We start from the raw sequence: 18539 nt of genomic DNA on the forward strand, positions 1-18539 counted from the left end.
CATAATGAATAAACCTCTCGATATTGGGAGTTTCTACTCAGTTAAAAGTTAAAACTGCTTAAAGTACTCACCTTGTTATTTCACGGGTTACATAAGAATATATATACATATATACTCTCTCTGTTCCTGAAAGAATGATGTTTTGGGTTTTCACACAATTTAAGAAAGAGTAAAATTTATATTTTTTATTATTTTTTTATTATTTTAATAATGTTAATTCTACTTCTCTCTTCTTTCTATTGGTCTCAAATGAAAGTAATAATAATGTTTTTACAAAATATCAATCTTTATGGAACAAGATAAAAAACCAAAACATCAAACTATGAGGAACGGAGGGAGTATGAGATAATGAATATATATATATACATGTATATCATCACGTTCACGGAACGGTAGAATTAAGTCGTATATTCTTGTTTCAAATAAATAAAAAGAATGAGACAGTGTTTGGCAAAGTAACTCCACAAAAAGAAAAAATGTAGAAAACCAAATTGACTTTTACATTACATTTCAGATACTATAAACTATAGCCTTTTGTAAAATAAAATGAATTTTTATATGTAGACGTGAGTAATTATAAACATGTAGGCAAAACAACTTTATTTGTTCGACAAATTTACCAACAAGTCAACTTTTTGAAGACTAACTTATCAAAGATAATCTCAAATATTACATCACAAAGATAACGGTTGTTGAGATGATTGCATAACTATATAACTAGAAGAAAAACCAGTGTAAGCATCCAATGCTAATAAATCCAAAGAAAATAAATACTTATGTAAGTGATCAACCCAATGATGTTAATTTTAAGACACTTGTTTACTTAAGAAAAAAAATTACAGTCAAATGTATCTGTATTGACTTGTATACAATTAATGTGTACGTTTTTGTCAAATGTGAAGAATTTAATAGATGGTTGACTCTTTTTTTCTTCCGAACCAAACCTGGCGAGCATCATGACATTTGAAAATCTGAATGTGTTTTTGGACTGTTTTGGATTGTTTGTACAAAGTTAACGTTGACTTGTCTACCAATAACCAAATTTTGATGACACAATGAAAATGGATGCAAAAAATGATCTGCCTTTTTATCATAAACCAAAACATATCTGACAAAAATAATTATAAAAGTTCCACACGAGAACAATGGCTTTATAAACATGGACGGTTGAGGGAAAAAAAAAAAAAAAACATGGACGGTCTACCAAAACAATTAATATTAGCTTGATGATCTTTATTCTTAAAGAACTTGTTACTTTCGGCACCATTTTATTATATTTGCTGCACCAACCACTCACATAATAGATGAGAGGTCGCCTTTAAAAATATATATATATATATATATATATATAATGTATAAAATAATTGGAATATATATTTCCAAAAATGTTCTCTTTAATTTTATGAGGACTATTATTTAATATTACTTTGGAGTAATTAAGAAATACTAATTACATAAAAATATAATTTGAGAAAAATAAATTAAATCTTTTTAAACTAGGGGAATATATATAGACCATTTTAGAAAAAAATAAAGTCTCTTAAAATTAATTTCACTCAAATCAAATCACTTTTAATATCTCTCATATGGTTCATAATTTTTTTTTTTTTTTTTTGTAAACTAGACTTTTACAGATATAATACAAAAATTGTTGACAAAAAAAAAGATATAATACAAAAATTACTACACACAATTCAATTTTGATTATATTATTTTGATACAATGATGACAATCAGGTGAGCAGAAAACCTTAAAAATCTGTCCTTTTTTTTTGTAGCGTTGGTCGAACCCACCACATTGTAACTAGTTAAGCTAGAATGGCCAACCACTGAAGCTTCAAATTTGTCTTTTTTTTTTTAATATTATTTTCTTTTCTTTCAATATTTGATTTTATTTTCTAAATAAATATTTCCATTGTCCTTTTTAGTTTCACTTTTTCAGATTAAAAATCACTTTCTTCTTCTTCTTCATTGTTTCCCTCTCCTTTTACTCTCGACCGGAGATTCAGTAAACCACCTTCCCGGAGATGGGAAAATACATTAAGAAGTCAAAAGTCGCCGGAGCCGTTTCCGTTAAGGATATCTCTCACCCAACCACTCTCCGTTTCCGTACCAGATCCCCCGCTGCCAAAAACCTCGCCCTCTACCGTCTCCGTTCTCATTCCAACGAAGCAGACTCTTTAAACTACCTCCAGCTCCGGAGCCGCCGTCTCATGAAGCTTCCATTACTCGCCAATACTAGGAAACAGCTCACACAGTGTGTCAATCAATGTCAAACGAGAAACCCTAGGGCTAAATCCGGTCCGGCGAAGAAATCAGAAGCGGAGACGACGACGATGGAAGAAGCTTGTGGTGATAATGAGAGAATATCTAGGTCTGATTGTAATTTTGGAGATAAAGGTTTTGATTTGGAATCAGAAAACAGGTAACTTTTAACTCTGTTTTTTCATTTTAAAGCTCCAAACTTTTTTTTATGATACAGAGATTGAGTTTTGATATGTTGGTTCTCTCATAGGAGCATGATAAGAGACTCAAAAGCTATACAAAGTGAGATTGAAGACTTCTTTGCTAACGCAGAGGAGCAACAACAGAGATTCTTCATTCAAAAGTACAAATCCCATTTTTTAGTTTGTTTGATTCTTTTGAGTTTTAGAGTTTGGTCTGATTTTGGGGGAGTTATGGTTTTGCTTTGCAGGTACAACTTTGACATTGTCTCGGACAATCCATTGCCTGGACGTTACGAATGGGTCTGATGCCATGAAGATGAGAAGTGAGTCGTTTTCGATGTAAAGTTGTGTGCTTTAGGAAACATCTGTGTTGGAACAGAGGAGATGGAAAATTGCACACAGACTAACTTGTGGGGTTTTTTAGGGTTGGTGTATAACTTGTTAGTCAAGAATAATGTAATGTTAATCTCTCTCATTTGCAACTAAATAATGTCTAATTTTACTGCCAAGTTACTTGAATTAGTATTGTAAATCTCTCCTTTGTTCTTTATCTGCTTGCTTCCATTGTGGTCTGAGTTTGTGGTTCTGCATTAGAGTTACTTTCCAAGTCATATACTTTGGCTTCAAGCAGCAAAAGTAGTGAACTTGTCTGAACAAAAACCTTAGTCACAGGTTTTATCTCTTTCTTCTTCATTGATACTCTACTCTCATTGGGCTTTTCACATGTGGGTACTTGTACCAATTCTTCTGTCATAACACAGGTTGCAGTAAAATGCTTCGATTAGATTTCATCTCTCTCTCTCTCTTCTTTTATTGGCACTGCACTCACTGTCTTGCTTTCTGGAATTATTTCTTCAAAAGTCCAAGTTAGCATCTTTCATGCTAAGATTAGGTTTCTTGGTTTATGTAAAATATTTCACCTCTTTGGATCATTTGCTCATCGGATGAATCAAAACATTAAATAATGATGTCGATTCTTGTTACTACAAAGCGTTTAAGACTACTGTTTCATGTCTGATACAAAATCACATGATCATTTACACCTCCGTAGAATCAAAACCTTCTTGGTTTTGTCACCCTTACAACACATGATTGAAAAATATTTACCGATCAAATGCTTCTTAAATTCTGATGGTTCAGCATTTTGGTTAGGTTACATGGTGAGCAACAGGGCCGGCCCAGACCTAAAGCCCAGCAAGCAGATGTTTTAGGCAGCAAATCTTATATGTATTTTAAAGGGCATCAAAATTATAAAAGTGTCTTGTAGTCTAGTGGTATTTAGGACGTCTAGAGGTAGTTGGGCGTGGGTTCGATCCTTGGCAACCGAAGATTTTAACATTTTTTTATTTTTAGTTATTGTAAATGGGCATCAAATTTTGTTGGGCTTTAGGCATCATGAATCTTTGGGCCGGCCCTGGTGAGCAAAACTGCAGAATCAAGTCATAAGATGCTTAGAGTGATTTCATTCTCATCGATAATAGATGACAAGCATTTATTAAGTAGTCAGTAATAATATTACAGTACCTGTCATGTTCTTTCTCAAACTTCGCCACAAAAGCTTCACGGAGTTGCCGGTCCTGTACTCAACCTTTGTTTTGTTTTTGACATTTCAACTTCATATACACCCTTGGTTTCAGAAGTTTTACTGTCTTCCATGGCCATCCTCCTTATTTTAGCCTGTTGGATTGCTAGCACCTCATACCTGCAAAATAATTTCCAGTTAACTCATGTTTCCGTGGTTAAACTTGCATTTCCCGTGTTCTAAAGTATCTATTTGTTCCTAGTTGAAAACCGAACCCACTAACTCTACGTGAAGGTGGATTCATACATTGATCAATACAGTAAGGGGATATTTAAGACTTCATGAGGAACCATCTCAAACGAAATTTTGGCATAAGAAAGTGCTTACTTTGCCACAAGCTTCCTCACAAGCTGGAAATATATCCTCCAAAACTGATGTTCCTTTAAAACTCGCGGGCATAACTTGAATCTCAGCTGTGAGAGTTCCTGCAACACCAAAACAAATCTTGTTTAGAGCAGCTTTTTGAAAATTCTCTAAGCTTCAACCCAATATTCCTAGTCAACCAAATTCAATTCTCCCAACAGTATAATTCAACTCTAAAACATGAGCATGTTTGCCATTTTCACTAACATGAGCCTAATCAGATTACGAGCAAGCAATGAACTATAAGATTGCAAGCAATGATCAAGTGATATCAGTGGGCACTACCAATTCCATCCATTTAGAAACTCCAGAGATACCAAAATTCAGACAAACCTCCTGACTTCACTTAAATCAAATACGATCTTGCTTAGGCCATAGAGTAACTTTTAAACGTCCCTATAAGATTCGATCCATTGTTCCTAATTGACCAAAGCCAAAACTACAAGCAAATCAAGAAGAAAACAGCTTTGTAATAGACTCTATAAGAATAATCAATCCACACACTCTGGTTTGAATCCAACTTAAATGGCACCATTGGTTGATCATTTGAAATCTCTACAGCTACCAATTCCATTCACCAAAAAAAGAATCAAAATTTAAGAAAAAACCTTAGATTTCGATAAGACAAGAACCGCGTGTTTCTCCTGCCAATCAGATAAATCCTTCTTCACATTCACAGACGAACTCATTCCATTATCGTCATCTCCCAAATGACTCACAGATACTTCTTCTTCTTCATCTGTTTCAGAACTAAAATCAACTTCACAATCACAAAACTAAAAAACCCTAAAAAAATTGAGAACCAAATTCGCAATTACCTTCAAGAGAAAAGTTCTTAAACGTATCAATGGTGAAAGATCTGACATGATCGATTAATTCATCAGTAACTCCCAAAATCTCATCTTTACCTTCTTCCTTAACACTCGATCCATTCTTCAAGATATTCCCATCGGAATATTCCTTCTTCTCTCTGAAAAAACTTCGTCGAATCCTCGAAGCTATATTCATTGCTGATCCTATGAAGAAGAAGAAGAATCTGAAAATCTCCAATACCTTAAAATAAAAACCAAAGTAGAAACAAATGGGCCTCGTCATGGGCCTGAGCCTTATCATACAAAAGGCCTAATAAAGGCCCAATAAATTAGGGTTTAGAGAACGCTTAACCCTAATGTCGCATCATATATAAAGCCGCCATTGAAGTAAAGCTGAGATCTTTTCGAAGAGCGGAAGCTAAAGGAGAAGGCGAAATCGAAGCGAGAAGATGGTGTCTGGGTCAGGGATATGTTCAAAGCGTGTTGTGGTTGACGCACGTCACCATATGTGTGGTCGTCTTGCTTCGATCACAGCTAAAGAATTGCTCAATGGACAGAGTGTTGTCGTTGTTCGATGTGAGGAGATTTGTTTGTCTGGTGGTTTGGTTCGTCAGAAGATGAAGTACATGAGGTTTCTTAGGAAACGTATGAACACTAAACCTTCTCATGGTCCTATTCATTTCCGTGCTCCGTCAAAGATCTTCTGGCGTACCGTTCGTGGGTTCGTAATCTAATCTCGTTATCTTTGTGTTCTTGTCTTATTATGTGAATCTTGAAAATGAAGATCCGAATTTGAGTTTAGGGTTTTTGGAAAGTTGTTTTCTTTTGTATAACTTGTTAGAGTTTGTATCAATGGATGGATTTGGGTTTAGGTCGGTTAGTTACGTAAGTATGAAGAAATGGTCAGCTTTTTATCTTTGTGCAATTATGTCTGTGTTAGAATTCATATGTTTGATAATGAAATGTGATCATATGTCATTGACAGGATGATTCCACACAAGACCAAGCGTGGTGCTGCTGCTCTTGCACGTTTGAAGGTTTTTGAGGGAGTACCACCACCTTATGACAAGGTCAAGAGAATGGTCATTCCTGATGCTCTCAAGTAAAGTTTCTGAATCTTTGTTGTCTCTTTGTAATTTAGATTATGTTCAAATGTGTTTTAGCTATTAACTGATTTTCGTTTTTTTGTTTGTTTAGGGTGTTGAGGCTTCAGGCTGGTCACAAGTACTGCTTGTTGGGACGTTTGTCTTCTGAAGTTGGCTGGAACCATTATGATACCATTAAGGTATGTCCCTTTTGTTCATTTCTTCTTCCTTGTTATGGAACAAAAAAAGTTGCTTCATTTACTAAATTTGTTTTCATAAAATCTTATGAGTTGATTTGGAATATACTTATTTGGAAATCAGAACTTATGTCGATCATATAATGAAATTGTCCGATTGTTTGGGGTCTTTTGCTTATTATTTAATGAAAAACTTAGGATCATATCATTGTGCAATCAGTTTAGTTACGAGACAATCATGTCACTGAATCTATGGAAGAAATTGGGAATTTACCTTTGGTTTAATGATTTTACAGGAGCTTGAGGTGAAAAGAAAGGAGAGGTCACAAGCTGTGTATGAGCGTAAGAAGCAACTCAACAAGCTCAGGGCAAAGGCCGAGAAGGTTGCAGAGGAGAAACTTGGAACCCAGCTCGATGTTCTTTCACCGATTAAGTACTGAAAATCATCATCTATCTTTTTGTTTAACTCTTGTTTTGGTTTTTATCTATTCAGATTTTGTCTTCGTCCTTGTATTACTGTTGAAGTCTATCACCTTATTTCAGTTTTATTTATCAGTTGATACTTCAATCCATAGGGATGAGTTCTAACTTCTAAGCGTCCCAAATATGTTAATCTTCTACACAAATTCTTCAATCTAAATTAAGTGAATCAACATAGATGCGAAGTTATTGATTTGACAAATCTAGGTAAGTATTGGTGTTTAAACTAGTAGCATGTCTTACTTTTTTTGTATATCATCTTCGTCATTGTCAATGCATATCTCTTTCAGATTACCGGGTAGGATTTCACTGTTTTCTTAGTATTTGCTCAAGAACATGGGCCAGTTCCTAGGATACAATGCAACATGGTTTTGGGAAAGGGTACTAGAGGGAGAACGGCCTATTCCCCCGTATTTAAATGAGCTAATTCTTTAGCAAATCTTAATTATCTCACAGCATAACAATGTGTCAATGTCATAGAGATTCGATTGTACAATGGTAATGCATTTGACGTTTGAAAGATTCAAAAGAGAAGACAGACTCAGAATAAATCCCATGATCCGATGATGTGGCCTCCAGATCCGGGAATACGAAACATGCCATCTTTCCTGCAAAACATGACTTGGGAAGAGAAGAAGCAAGGGTTTTCGATTCTGATGTTGGTCCACCCCTCAAGAGTTACATTTAGCAGGTCTGATAAAACTCAGTTGCGGTCCCACGTTGAGGACATGACCACGTTGGTGACAATCTGAGTTTGGCAATGAGGCAAAGTTACAAAAGGAGGCAACGAAAAGTGTTTCGGTTGTTCTCCTGTCTCCCATTTACGATCAATGAAATGCACAATTCCGTCGCCGTTGTAAGTAGCCCATAAGTGCTGTGCGGCGACCATTAAAAACATTCCTCTTAATTATCACGACTCCACAACCGTTGGTGGAAAAAGGAGGAAATCGCAGTAAGGAAGATGAAAAAACCATTAGAGAGAAAAAGAGAGGATCTCATCGAGGCAGGTTTGTCTAGGCACAACATCGAAGGCTATCCACACTTGTTCCTTGCCACAGAAACCACAAACATAAATTGCTTTCTGCATAAATTGTAATCTCTTATTACATTACAGAGATCATCACCATGGCTTTTGTGCTCCAGCGGCTCTATCACCATGACGAATTCCATATTTTGATGATATTGATCAGAGTGCACAATGGTAAGCTGGAAACTCGTTTCCCTTGTGTTGTTCAAACAATAAGTTTAGTTCGCAGTCAATACAACAATGTGTGCTAATAGCCACTGCATATAGGTAACCACACAAATAAAGCTGCTAATTGGATAAACCTGAAGAAAAAAAGGCAAATTCACTTCTTCTCAGTTCTCAATCGAAAAAAAAGGAAACACCGACACAGGGACTAAATCGTAATTATAAGGTTAGCTTAATCCATATGAACGAAAAGGAAATCAAACAACGTAACGGCTATAATTAGTTACTAATCACAGTAATTAAACTACTAAACTCAAAGAAAAAAAGGAAACCCGAAATTTAAGTGTAAGCACTTAGCAGAGAGCGTAAGTATTATTTAAGGCAATAGAGACTCTCTCATTCTCACTTTCTCTCAGTTTTCCTCTCTCTCTAATTTCCTTGTGCCTCACGTTTTTGCTCTCAGAAAAACTTGAGTTTTCGGTTCTATCAAAAATTCACAATGAGTAGTCTGTATCACGATGAGGTTCATCTCACGGCTTCAGGGAAAGAGCTGTGGTCGAATTTCTACGCACTGGTTGATGCGGCGGTTATGTTATATGAAGAAGAACAACGTCGTAAGACTGTCTCTGAAGAAGAAGCAGAAAGCCAGAAGAGAATCTTTTGTCTCTTCCCGAGAAAAATAAGATCGTCTTTGGTGAAGAGACAACAAAACCTTAATGGGTTTTTTACTTCAACTTCTACATCGCTTATCGATCTTAACCAGTTCCCTACTGATTCTGAGACAGAACAAAACCATCTTCAGTTGCTATCTTCTTCATGTTTCATCCCCGCTGATTCCGAGACGAAAACACTACAAAACCCTAGTTCTGAATCTTGTTCTTCACTCGTACTCTTTGATTACAAGATGGCTGAGTCCGAGAAGACAGAGACGAAAGACCCACTAAACCCTAATTTTCCATGTTCTCTGTCTTTGGGCCTATCGGAGAACACAAGCCGCAAGAGACGTGCCGTAAAAGAGAGGAAGCGTACTGGTGGATTCAAGAAAGCAAAGGTTGCTCCTTTTCCACGGACAGCGAGAGAGACGCCTGAGTGGCTTGTCAAGGTGATGAGTGACATGAAAGAAGCTAAAGACGCTAAACTGATCTTTGAGAAGACTCTGTTCGTGACTGATGTAAACCCAACACAGAACCGTCTCTCAATGCCTTTCAACAACTTACTCCGCAACGATTTCTTGACGTCTGTGGAGTCCAGAATCATAGACAAAGACATCAACAACGATAAGAAGATTGGAGTGGGAGCGATTCTCGTGGATCAACGGTCTGAGAAGTGGGGTGTGATGTTGAAGAGATGGGAGATGAAGAAGGAATCAGGTAAAGGAAGCTGGAATTACAATTTGATTTGTGGGTGGAACGATATCGTTGAGGCTAACGGATTGAAAGATGGCGACAACATTAGTCTTTGGTCGTTTAGGTGTTGTGGAATCCTCTGCTTTGCCATGGAACAGAGTAGCTCTTCCCTTGCTCTCTGTCTCTGCTAAGTTTCTTGTGTCTATTGAGACTATAACTTGGTTGATCAACTCGCATAGTGATCTAATTTCAGGCGATTCTGGAGATTTTTTGTCTAGAGTTTGATTAAGAAAATTAGGGTTTAAATTAGGGTTTCTCTATATTATTAATTAGTAACTTGTTTCTTCTCTTGTTTCAGATCATTATAATCGTATCTACTTAGGATCTGGTTTGTTGTTTGGTCTAACTTTAGTTACTGCATTGTGACCTTTAGATTGCTTGTAATATATCTCAAAGTCTAATTTTGTGTGATGAAATTGATCCAATGGTGAAAAGGTTTTGGTACTCAATGAGATTCTGATATGTTCAAACTCAGTATAAATAGCAGAATGAACAAAATTCGTTGCCTAGACAGGCTTTGGCCAAACCGTTTTGCTACAATTACTTCTTCAGCCACTTTGACTTTGTCTAGAGAGATTTCTCTTACACCCATCTGTAAGATCTAGTTTTCTTGTCTAGAGAGATTGCATGTGCTCTCATGGATCTTGGAGAGTTATCTGCAAAAAGTTTGTCATTCTGTGACTTCTTTCTCAGATGTGACATTGATGAGAAATGCTTCAAGATATCAAAGTTTAAATGTACTTATATGTATCTTCTACCTGAGTAAGAGTCATTCAAAAATAATCAAGTTTATTTTCAAATCAGCAACACATGTTTCTGTTTTCTTAACTAAAGAGAAACATTAATTGACAAGTCTTGTTCAAAACAATGATTAGTGAATACCAAAGAGTTGATGCAAGAAACAAAACAAGGCACTGTAAGAACTAATTACTGTAAGAAATTGAACAAAACAAGGCCATACTTGTCACAATATCTACCACTGCTACTTTCGTCTCCTTATCAATGAAGAAACTGGAAACTTCAAGTTTAGATCGAAAGTAAGAACCACTGCATATAGGTTAACAGTTACCACACAAATATTTGCATGTGGGTTGAAATGAAGGATATTGCTTATTAGAATGTCCCACATTGCTTGGGATTAAGATCTTTGGGTAGTATATAAAGGATGTGGCAATCCTTAACTCTTGAGCTAGCTTTTGGGTTAAGTTAGGCCACATTCCTAATATTGCTGCTAATTGGATACAGTATATGGTTAAAACATAATTAATTAATGGAAGAGAGATGATAGCAAATACTATATGTCTATATCCCGCATCAATGTCATAGAGATTCTATTCTATGAGGATGAGCTGAGAAATTTTATTCTACATCTGCAGACTTCTAATCGTGACAACAATGATTCATAAACTCATTGGAAGAGAGATAATAGAAAAGATGATCCCACAACATATGCATAACAATGTCATATAGATTCTATTCTATGTTGATGAACTGTGAGATTTCATTCTCGTCTGCAAACTTCTAATCCGCCACTAGCCAGATCGATAGAAAAGAACCAGTCGTCATCCAAGACTCGGACGTAGTTAGGCCTATGCTTGAGACAGGGAATAGCTTCAGCTGCAGGTTCACAAGAAATACCATGTCGTGAGAGGAAAATGAAGAGATCTCCAATGTCTTGAGTGTAAATAGCGTTTCCTTTATGGTCTAGCCTGAACACCATTACACCTTTTGTTCTCATGATCTTTCCCAAAGTCTTCTTGAACCACTTAACCAAAAAAGTTTCATCGGTTGATTGTGACTCCACCAAGAATACGCTTGTGCAGCAAGATTCCAGAAGCTCGCGTTGGGTCTTGGTCCGCTCGGGAAGGTTTCGGAGCCGCAACCTCTGAATCTTGGGTGGTGTTTGCTTGTGTGTGTGGAGATCCCATGATCCGATGAGATGGCCTCCAGATCCGGGAATACGAAACATGCCATCTTTCTTGGAAAACATGACTTCGGAGGAGTAGAAGCAAGGGTTTTCGATTCTTACATTGGTCCACCCAGAAGAGTTGCCTAGAGCAGGTCTGAAAAAGCTGAGTTGAGGTCCCAAAAACTTGACAGCCACAACACAGTCCTCGTCGTCAAGAGGAGAAGATGCGACCACGTTGGTGATAATTTGAGTTTGGCAACGAGGTAAAGTTACAAAAGGAGGCGACGAAAATTGTTTCGGATATTCTGACTCCAATGTACTTGTACTATCATAGAAACCCAAGACTCCGTCGTGATTGAAAGTAGCTAACACGCCGGGGTAAGCTGGCCAAATTATTTCATATTCATCTTCATCCACAGGTACCTTCTTTGCCAAACAAGTGTGGCGACCTTTAGTAACATTCCTCCTAATCACGATTCCACAACCGTTGATGGAAAAAGGAGGAAATTGCAGTGAGGAAGATGAGAAACCATTAGAGAGAAAATGAGAGGATCTTATCAACGCAGGTTTGCCTAGGCACAACTTGGAAGGCTTGTTGAGAAGCAGAGACATAATGAATGATAGATTTTAGGGGAAAGCAAGAGATTTGGGAGAAAAGAAAACCCTAATTGAAGAATCGTTGTAATTATCACCCTTTAGACGATACATTATTAATACAGAGGAAATGGACTTGCTCACCAAGTTTCCCGTCTCCAAATTAGGTTAAGGTCAAATACGTTAATAGCAGAGGAATGAACTCGTAAAGGCTTCTTTCATTTATGCATAAACAAGAGAATAAATGGTAAGAGAGATTCAAAACAAAGACGATTCGGAAACAAAGTGTGTGACAAAAGTAACATAAGTGGACTAAACTAAATCGTTGCACAAAACAAACAAACTTGTATATGAGGACAAAGTTATCATAAACACATCTCACGTGTGCATATGACAATCGAATTTACCACAAAAAGTCAAACTTTGTATACTTCAATCCCATTTTACACTTAATGAACAACTGTTTCTGAATTCTGATCCCACCAATTATAGGACCAAGCACAAGAAAGAGATGATTTAAAAAAAAAAGAAAAAAGAAAGAGATGATTTGGGAATGAACAACTGTTTCTTTGTCGCTTGTCGGAATCGCCTTCTCCACATTTGGAGAATCGGGTTGACTTCGGGTCAAAGGCATATGGGTTATGGTTTGGGCTTATGCAGTTGAGAACATGAAGCAGTTAATGGGCTGGCGTTATATACAATAAGGCCCATTGGAGTGAGAAGAGTTTAAAAGGAGAGCTCTTCTCTCTTCTACGTACCAGATCAGAATTAACCATTGGTGAAAACTAGTTGTCATCCCGAAATTAGCCTGATCATTTTTGTTGTGTAGATTGTGTTTTCTTCTATGTTTTTTTTTTTTTTTTTGCAATAGGACCATTTACGTAGATTTATAATCATCGATCGTAAACTTAAACCGTTTTCATTTTTAGTAAAGTATTTACATTTTTAGCAACAAAAAAAAAATCGAGTCACTCTCCCAACCGTTCCATACCCAATAAGATCTGAGATTTCCGACGACCAACCATCCGGTCCATACTTAACCTTTCAAGAATCAAGATGCATATTTAATAATTTATTTAAGAGTAGTTTCATCTAATGAAGAAGTGAGAAATTAAAAAGTTAACTATTGAAACTTTATAAAAATTTATAAATGTAATTTGGAAAAGTTTGAACGATTTTTCCCTTCATTTAACTATTAAACATGATTTTTTAAGTGAGCGAAACATTTACACAAAAACAAATCTTTAAAAGTCTTTCATATGCAAAGCAAGGCCATGAATTGATCAACTCACGTGGTCTACCTGTCCCTCTCCTTTTGGACCTAAAGTTAGCTACGTGGCACTTCCTTATTTCCGTATAGAATCAGCGTCGGCACTCACCACGTGTCACATTCTAATTGGAGGAAACGTGGAAAAACTATTCTGTCGGTGGACCCACATCAGATTTTTTAATTACAAAATAAACTAAAAAACACATAACCAAACCAAACCAACACTGTTAAAAATTGATAATTATGGTTAGCTTAGCTCTTACGCGTACCGTAAGTCCGTAACCACCGCTACAACAACCAAACGGACGTTTAATCTCGCCGTTAAATATAAGTTAACTAACAACACCTTTATCTTTGACTAGCCGTAACGTTAATTACTCTCCAAATATCAAAGCATTGACTAATAAAACAAATGTTTGACTGATTAAATCTCCGGTTTAATCCGGTTTGATTATCGGTTAAGTTCCGGTTTTCATTTCTTCTCCATCTTTAAGCAAGCTATAAAAATGGCGAATATAACCATCGCAAAGCTTTCTCTCTCTTCTTCTTCTTCTTCTTCTTCTTCTTCCTCCTCTCTGCATTTAATTTTGGTTTGAATACGACGCTTCGTCTTCTTCTTTCTCAAAGCTACGCTCCGAGGAAAACTTTATACGTATATGTATATAAAAGATTTGACTTTGTAATCTGAAAGCGACGTTTTTTGTTGAGAGAGATAGTTTTTTTTCCTTCTTTACCTAAATCTGGAAAATTTAAAGAAAGAGTTCTGATTTTTGATACTCCGCGATTTCGTGAGATTGCTTGCTTATTAGGTAAGAAAAGAATTCGAAGACGAATAATGTAGAATTTTGAGAAATCATTTCTGGGTTTTGTGTCTTTTTTCTGGATCTTTGTAGTGGGGATTAAAAAAAAGGATCAGTTTTTATTTGATGATTCTCGTTTCTTGATCTTGGGTTTGATTCAAAATTACGATTTGATTTGATGATTCGATTTCATATAAATCTGAGTTAAATCTTACATTTATGATTCTTTCTGCAGATACAGAGGTTTTACATTATTATCATCTGTTTCTTGATTAAAAACAAATGCCAGGTAAAATTTCAGATACAGATTTTGCAAAATCTGATTGCTTTTATGTGATTTTTGAAGTTATCTGATTATGTTTGATTTTGTTGTTTTAGCATTAGGTGAGATACTTTTGGTTCCAGAAACTGAGAAAGGAAAGAGTAAAGACATTGAGGTTTCAGATGATGAAAAGATTACAAGAACTCGTTCTAGATCTTTAAAGAAGAAAGCTATTAAAGCTTCGAGTAAATTGACACATAGTTTAAGGAAAAGAGGGAAGCGTGTAGCTGATAAATATGCACCAATTGTGATTGAGGATGTGAGGGATGAAGAAGAGGAGAAAGCAGTGAATGTATTTAGAAAAGCTTTGGTTTCTTTAGATTTGCTTCCACCTCGGCACGATGATTATCATACCATGTTGAGGTAATGTGATACTACTGCAGGATCATGTCAGTGAGTATTTTAGATTGTGTCATGATCAGTTTCAGGTTTGTTGTTGCAGATTCTTGAAGGCGAGGAGATTTGATCTTGACAAAACTGTTCAGATGTGGGAAGAAATGTTAAAGTGGAGGAAAGAGAATGGAGTTGATACTATAATGCAGGTGACGGATAAGAACCTTCCTTGAGTTGGTAAAGATATTGTTGTTTATGAGTGTGCTACAAAAACCTTTAAAGTTTAGAATTTTTCTAAGAATCTTTTCACATGGTGTTTTTGCTGTTTTCCTAACTTGCAATGATGACTTATTTTCTTCAGGATTTTGTTTATGATGAATTTGAAGAAGTACAACAATACTATCCACATGGTTATCATGGTGTAGATAGAGAGGGACGACCTGTTTACATTGAACGGCTTGGTAAAATTGACCCCGGCAAGCTAATGAAGGTTACCACATTGGAGCGTTTCTTGAGATATCATGTACAGGGTTTTGAAAAGACTTTTTCGGAGAAGTTTCCAGCCTGTTCGATCGCAGCAAAGAGGCACATAAATTCTTCGACAACCATAATAGATGTGCATGGAGTGGTTGGTACCTTTTTATTCCTTTCTCAACATTCTGTTTCAGTGCTACATCCTGAGTTTTCGAATGCTTCTTTTGATGCAGAGTTGGATGAGCTTTAGAAAATTAGCTCAGGACCTTGTAATGCGAATGCAAAAAATTGATGGTGACAACTATCCTGAGGTGGGTGTATGAAAGTTATTTGAATGTCAACATATACACTTTTCACCATTGAAGAACACTAACATTGGTTTTGGTTCACTGAAGACAGACATTGAATCAGATGTACATTATTAATGCTGGAAACGGATTCAAGCTTGTTTGGAACACCGTGAAAGGCTTTCTCGACCCGAAAACTACTTCTAAGATACATGTATTACATCTCCCACATAGATAAGCCTTATACAGGACCCTTCAGATGTTTCAACTTGACCAACAATTTACATTGGTTATTGCACAGGTTTTGGGAAACAAATATCGCAGTCACCTTCTTGAGATTATAGATCCAAGGTCAGTTTCTACTTTATCTGTGATTATTCAAAAATAATCGAGCTTATAAAGTTAGCCTCTGTTATTTTCTTTACACAGTGAGCTTCCAGAGTTTATGGGAGGAAATTGTACCTGTGCAAATGAAGGTGGGTGTATGCGATTCAACAAGGGGCCTTGGAATGACCCGGAGATAATGAAAGTATGATCCTTTTCAGCTCAAATTTTTGTGTAGACACTGGTATCTCTTAAAAAGCATTATATGATAAAGTCTCTGTTTTGCATCATACTTGTAGCTAGTGCGCTCGAGAGATGCAATGTACAAAACAAAAGCAATAGGGCTCCTGGAGAATGGGGAAGTAGCTAAATTATTTGCGTTACCGGTTAGTATAAATTCTGGTCAACTTGTAACAGCGATTGGCTTCTGTTACGTCCTGTATTAATATCACTTGCCCATTTCTTTTAGCAGCATGTGAACACAGAGATGTTATCACCTGATGGAGGCCAAGTTAGGGAGAGAGAGTCACATTCTGAACAGGTTAGTTTACGTATAGAAATAGTCTGGTGCTCTTTTGTTTGTTCATGGTCTAATATTGTCAATGAATGATTACCGCATATTCTTATGTTTCCAGGACAAACGCGCTCAGCTGAGCAATCAAGCTGAAGCAGTTGGTGTTGGGAGAATGGAACAGTCTGATTCAACAAGTAGGTTAACGCCACTCTGTGTGCTCATGTCATGATCCATTTTATACAAGAATCTAATAATCTCTAGAATACTTTTCTGCAGATCCATTACCGAATAATCTGACAGTAGAAAGGAGTTTAAAGACCTCTCTTCAGAAAGTTGCAAGTTTGTTGGCTCGGTTTATTGTCCAACTTCTTGGCAATCTATTTCTCATGTTCCGGATCTTGGGAAGACTTGTAAATAAGCAACCAGAGAACCAATTGAGACCGGAGTTAAGGGTTTCGGTCTCCCAGCAACAAGTTCCTCCTCCTCAGGTGCAAAGAGAGTCTGTCCATCCATGTTGGCTGAGGTTGCAAAATCTAGAAACCATGGTCACAGTTTTATGTGATAAACCCTCAAGCATTCCTCAAGATAAAGAAGATATACTTCGTGATTCATTAGATCGCATCAAATCCATTGAGCAAGATTTACAGAAGACAAAGACGGTAACTATCGACCCATTCTCTGATCTGTTTCAAGATCTATTTATCTCTCCATGCATTAGACTTAAGTTTAGGATTTAATGTTTGTGACAGGCGCTTTTTTTGACCGCGTCAAAACAAATAGAACTCGCTGAGTGTTTGGAAAACTTAAAGGAAAGCAGCTCAACGGTAAGTCTTCTCTTATGTGAACACTTGGGATCAATCTCTGTGTGCTTCAATATGAAACATTCTTCTTCTTTGCTTAACACAGGGAATGCGTTCATGCTGGCCAAGACACTGCAGAAACTTCCAAGCAGAAACCTAATTTGCAGAATAAATGTATCTTCGGATCTCATATTCGAAGTCTGCATAGCTACTAATTCACCCTCCAACCATATAGCAGGTGAGAAACATCACATCACACTCATCTCGTCTCGTATTCCAACTAAATTTTTTGTTCGTCTTCCTCACTTGGACCACTTATCCTTGAATGGTTTTTGGTTTTTTTCAGATGGTATATATTAAAGGCAACATGGTAACAGGAAGTGAAATTGAAGAGGGAGAGCTTACAATTGTTAAGTAGCAAGCAAGCTTTGTTTATTTACCAGGCTCTTTAGGTTAGAAAACAGAGGAATTAGTGAACTATTTGGGATTTTACTTTTTTTTGTTCATAACGATTTTATTGCACATCATTGTTGTATAGTATAATCCAATAGTGGTGATTTTACAGTATTGTGTATTTCTTACTTACAATCACAATTTACAAATATAATTACATTTGATGGTCATGTAAAGAGAGAAAGAACAGAGATGAAAATTTGGTAGGAACCCAAACCGCTAGCGTAAGCCCCAAGTAACAAACCCCTAAATCGCTTAAGCCGTTATGTATATATGTGACTACAAGCCAGAAAAATAAACCAACTCAAAGCCCTAATCTAAGCAAAGCGGCCGTCTCGGAGCAGCCGTTGCTTGCCGTATTGATCTGCGTGAGAAGGAGAGAGATCAACTGAGATCCGAGCCGAGCCACTCACCGTCTGCTTCCACCGTGCCGTCAAATGACGTCATGTATTAAAATATATGACAAAAAATCATTAAAATGACGTCATGTATTAAAATACCGAACCAACACACAAAAAAGCAGAACATTATCCAAATTATGAACAGAACAGAGGCAGAGCCAGAAGAAGAATTCAGTGAATGGGTAGTGATTATTAAGAAGAATGGTTAGCTTCTCCTTCTTCTTCTTGTTGGTATGAATTAGTCAATTTCTCTTGAATAAATCCTACAAGTAAAAAAAAAAAGAGTCCCTACAATGTTTTGAATAAGGAAAGGAGTTTTGCATCAGTTTCTCTCTTTTGTTCCTCCTCTGATACTTTTTATATCACTGACTAGTCCTCCTCGGCGTTCGGTTATCGGTTCGGTTCCATTCGGTTTCGGTTTTTTCAATTCTAAAATTTAGTATCCATTCGGATATTTTGAAATTTCGGTTCGGTTTTTGTTAGGTTCCGGTTCTT

The 18539-nt window shown here is 36.6% G+C and overlaps 6 protein-coding genes across 7 annotated transcripts; 4 read left to right on the top strand and 2 right to left on the bottom strand.

Moving 5' to 3' along the window:
- Window positions 1-1887: 1887 nt before the first annotated feature.
- LOC9319630 (cyclin-dependent kinase inhibitor 5) lies at window positions 1888-2996 on the top strand. The gene is made up of 3 exons (XM_002883517.2): window positions 1888-2424; window positions 2515-2607; window positions 2695-2996. The coding sequence occupies exons 1-3, from the start codon at window positions 2027-2029 to the stop codon at window positions 2750-2752; spliced, it is 549 nt and encodes a 182-aa protein (XP_002883563.1). The 5' UTR covers window positions 1888-2026; the 3' UTR covers window positions 2753-2996.
- A 390-nt stretch (window positions 2997-3386) lies between these two features.
- Window positions 3387-5426, bottom strand: LOC9319631. Its single transcript, XM_021033693.1, has 5 exons — window positions 5210-5426; window positions 5000-5130; window positions 4356-4453; window positions 3971-4148; window positions 3387-3616 (listed from the first exon to the last, which is right to left on the bottom strand). Exons 1-4 carry the CDS (start codon window positions 5397-5399, stop codon window positions 4007-4009), a joined length of 561 nt encoding a protein of 186 aa, XP_020889352.1. The 5' UTR covers window positions 5400-5426; the 3' UTR covers window positions 3387-3616; window positions 3971-4006.
- Window positions 5427-5567: 141 nt separating this feature from the next.
- On the top strand, window positions 5568-7075 carry LOC9321742 (60S ribosomal protein L13a-2). The gene is made up of 4 exons (XM_002883518.2): window positions 5568-5924; window positions 6189-6305; window positions 6401-6488; window positions 6782-7075. The coding sequence occupies exons 1-4, from the start codon at window positions 5653-5655 to the stop codon at window positions 6923-6925; spliced, it is 621 nt and encodes a 206-aa protein (XP_002883564.1). The 5' UTR covers window positions 5568-5652; the 3' UTR covers window positions 6926-7075.
- A 75-nt stretch (window positions 7076-7150) lies between these two features.
- LOC9319632 (B3 domain-containing protein At3g25182) lies at window positions 7151-9882 on the top strand. Its single transcript, XM_021031430.1, has one exon. It carries the CDS (start codon window positions 8657-8659, stop codon window positions 9692-9694), a length of 1038 nt encoding a protein of 345 aa, XP_020887089.1. The 5' UTR covers window positions 7151-8656; the 3' UTR covers window positions 9695-9882.
- Window positions 9883-10929: 1047 nt separating this feature from the next.
- On the bottom strand, window positions 10930-12370 carry LOC110229995. The gene has a single exon (XM_021031431.1). It carries the CDS (start codon window positions 12082-12084, stop codon window positions 11065-11067), a length of 1020 nt encoding a protein of 339 aa, XP_020887090.1. The 5' UTR covers window positions 12085-12370; the 3' UTR covers window positions 10930-11064.
- A 1388-nt stretch (window positions 12371-13758) lies between these two features.
- LOC9319633 (phosphatidylinositol/phosphatidylcholine transfer protein SFH9) lies at window positions 13759-17800 on the top strand. Of its 2 annotated transcripts, none has more exons than XM_021031429.1 (16): window positions 13759-14145; window positions 14372-14425; window positions 14515-14821; window positions 14901-15000; window positions 15153-15419; window positions 15499-15576; window positions 15665-15766; window positions 15854-15903; window positions 15982-16081; window positions 16176-16262; window positions 16349-16417; window positions 16512-16584; window positions 16667-17049; window positions 17140-17214; window positions 17297-17428; window positions 17537-17800. In XM_021031429.1, exons 2-15 carry the CDS (start codon window positions 14419-14421, stop codon window positions 17348-17350), a joined length of 1752 nt encoding a protein of 583 aa, XP_020887088.1. In that variant the 5' UTR covers window positions 13759-14145; window positions 14372-14418; the 3' UTR covers window positions 17351-17428; window positions 17537-17800. The 2 variants fall into 2 exon arrangements, with proteins under 2 accessions (XP_020887088.1, XP_020887087.1); XM_021031428.1 differs by having other exon boundaries at window positions 13869-14145; window positions 16346-16417.
- Window positions 17801-18539: the final 739 nt, after the last annotated feature.

This window comes from Arabidopsis lyrata, assembly GCF_000004255.2.
Source record: "Arabidopsis lyrata subsp. lyrata unplaced genomic scaffold ARALYscaffold_3, whole genome shotgun sequence".
Taxonomy (NCBI): domain Eukaryota; kingdom Viridiplantae; phylum Streptophyta; class Magnoliopsida; order Brassicales; family Brassicaceae; genus Arabidopsis; species Arabidopsis lyrata.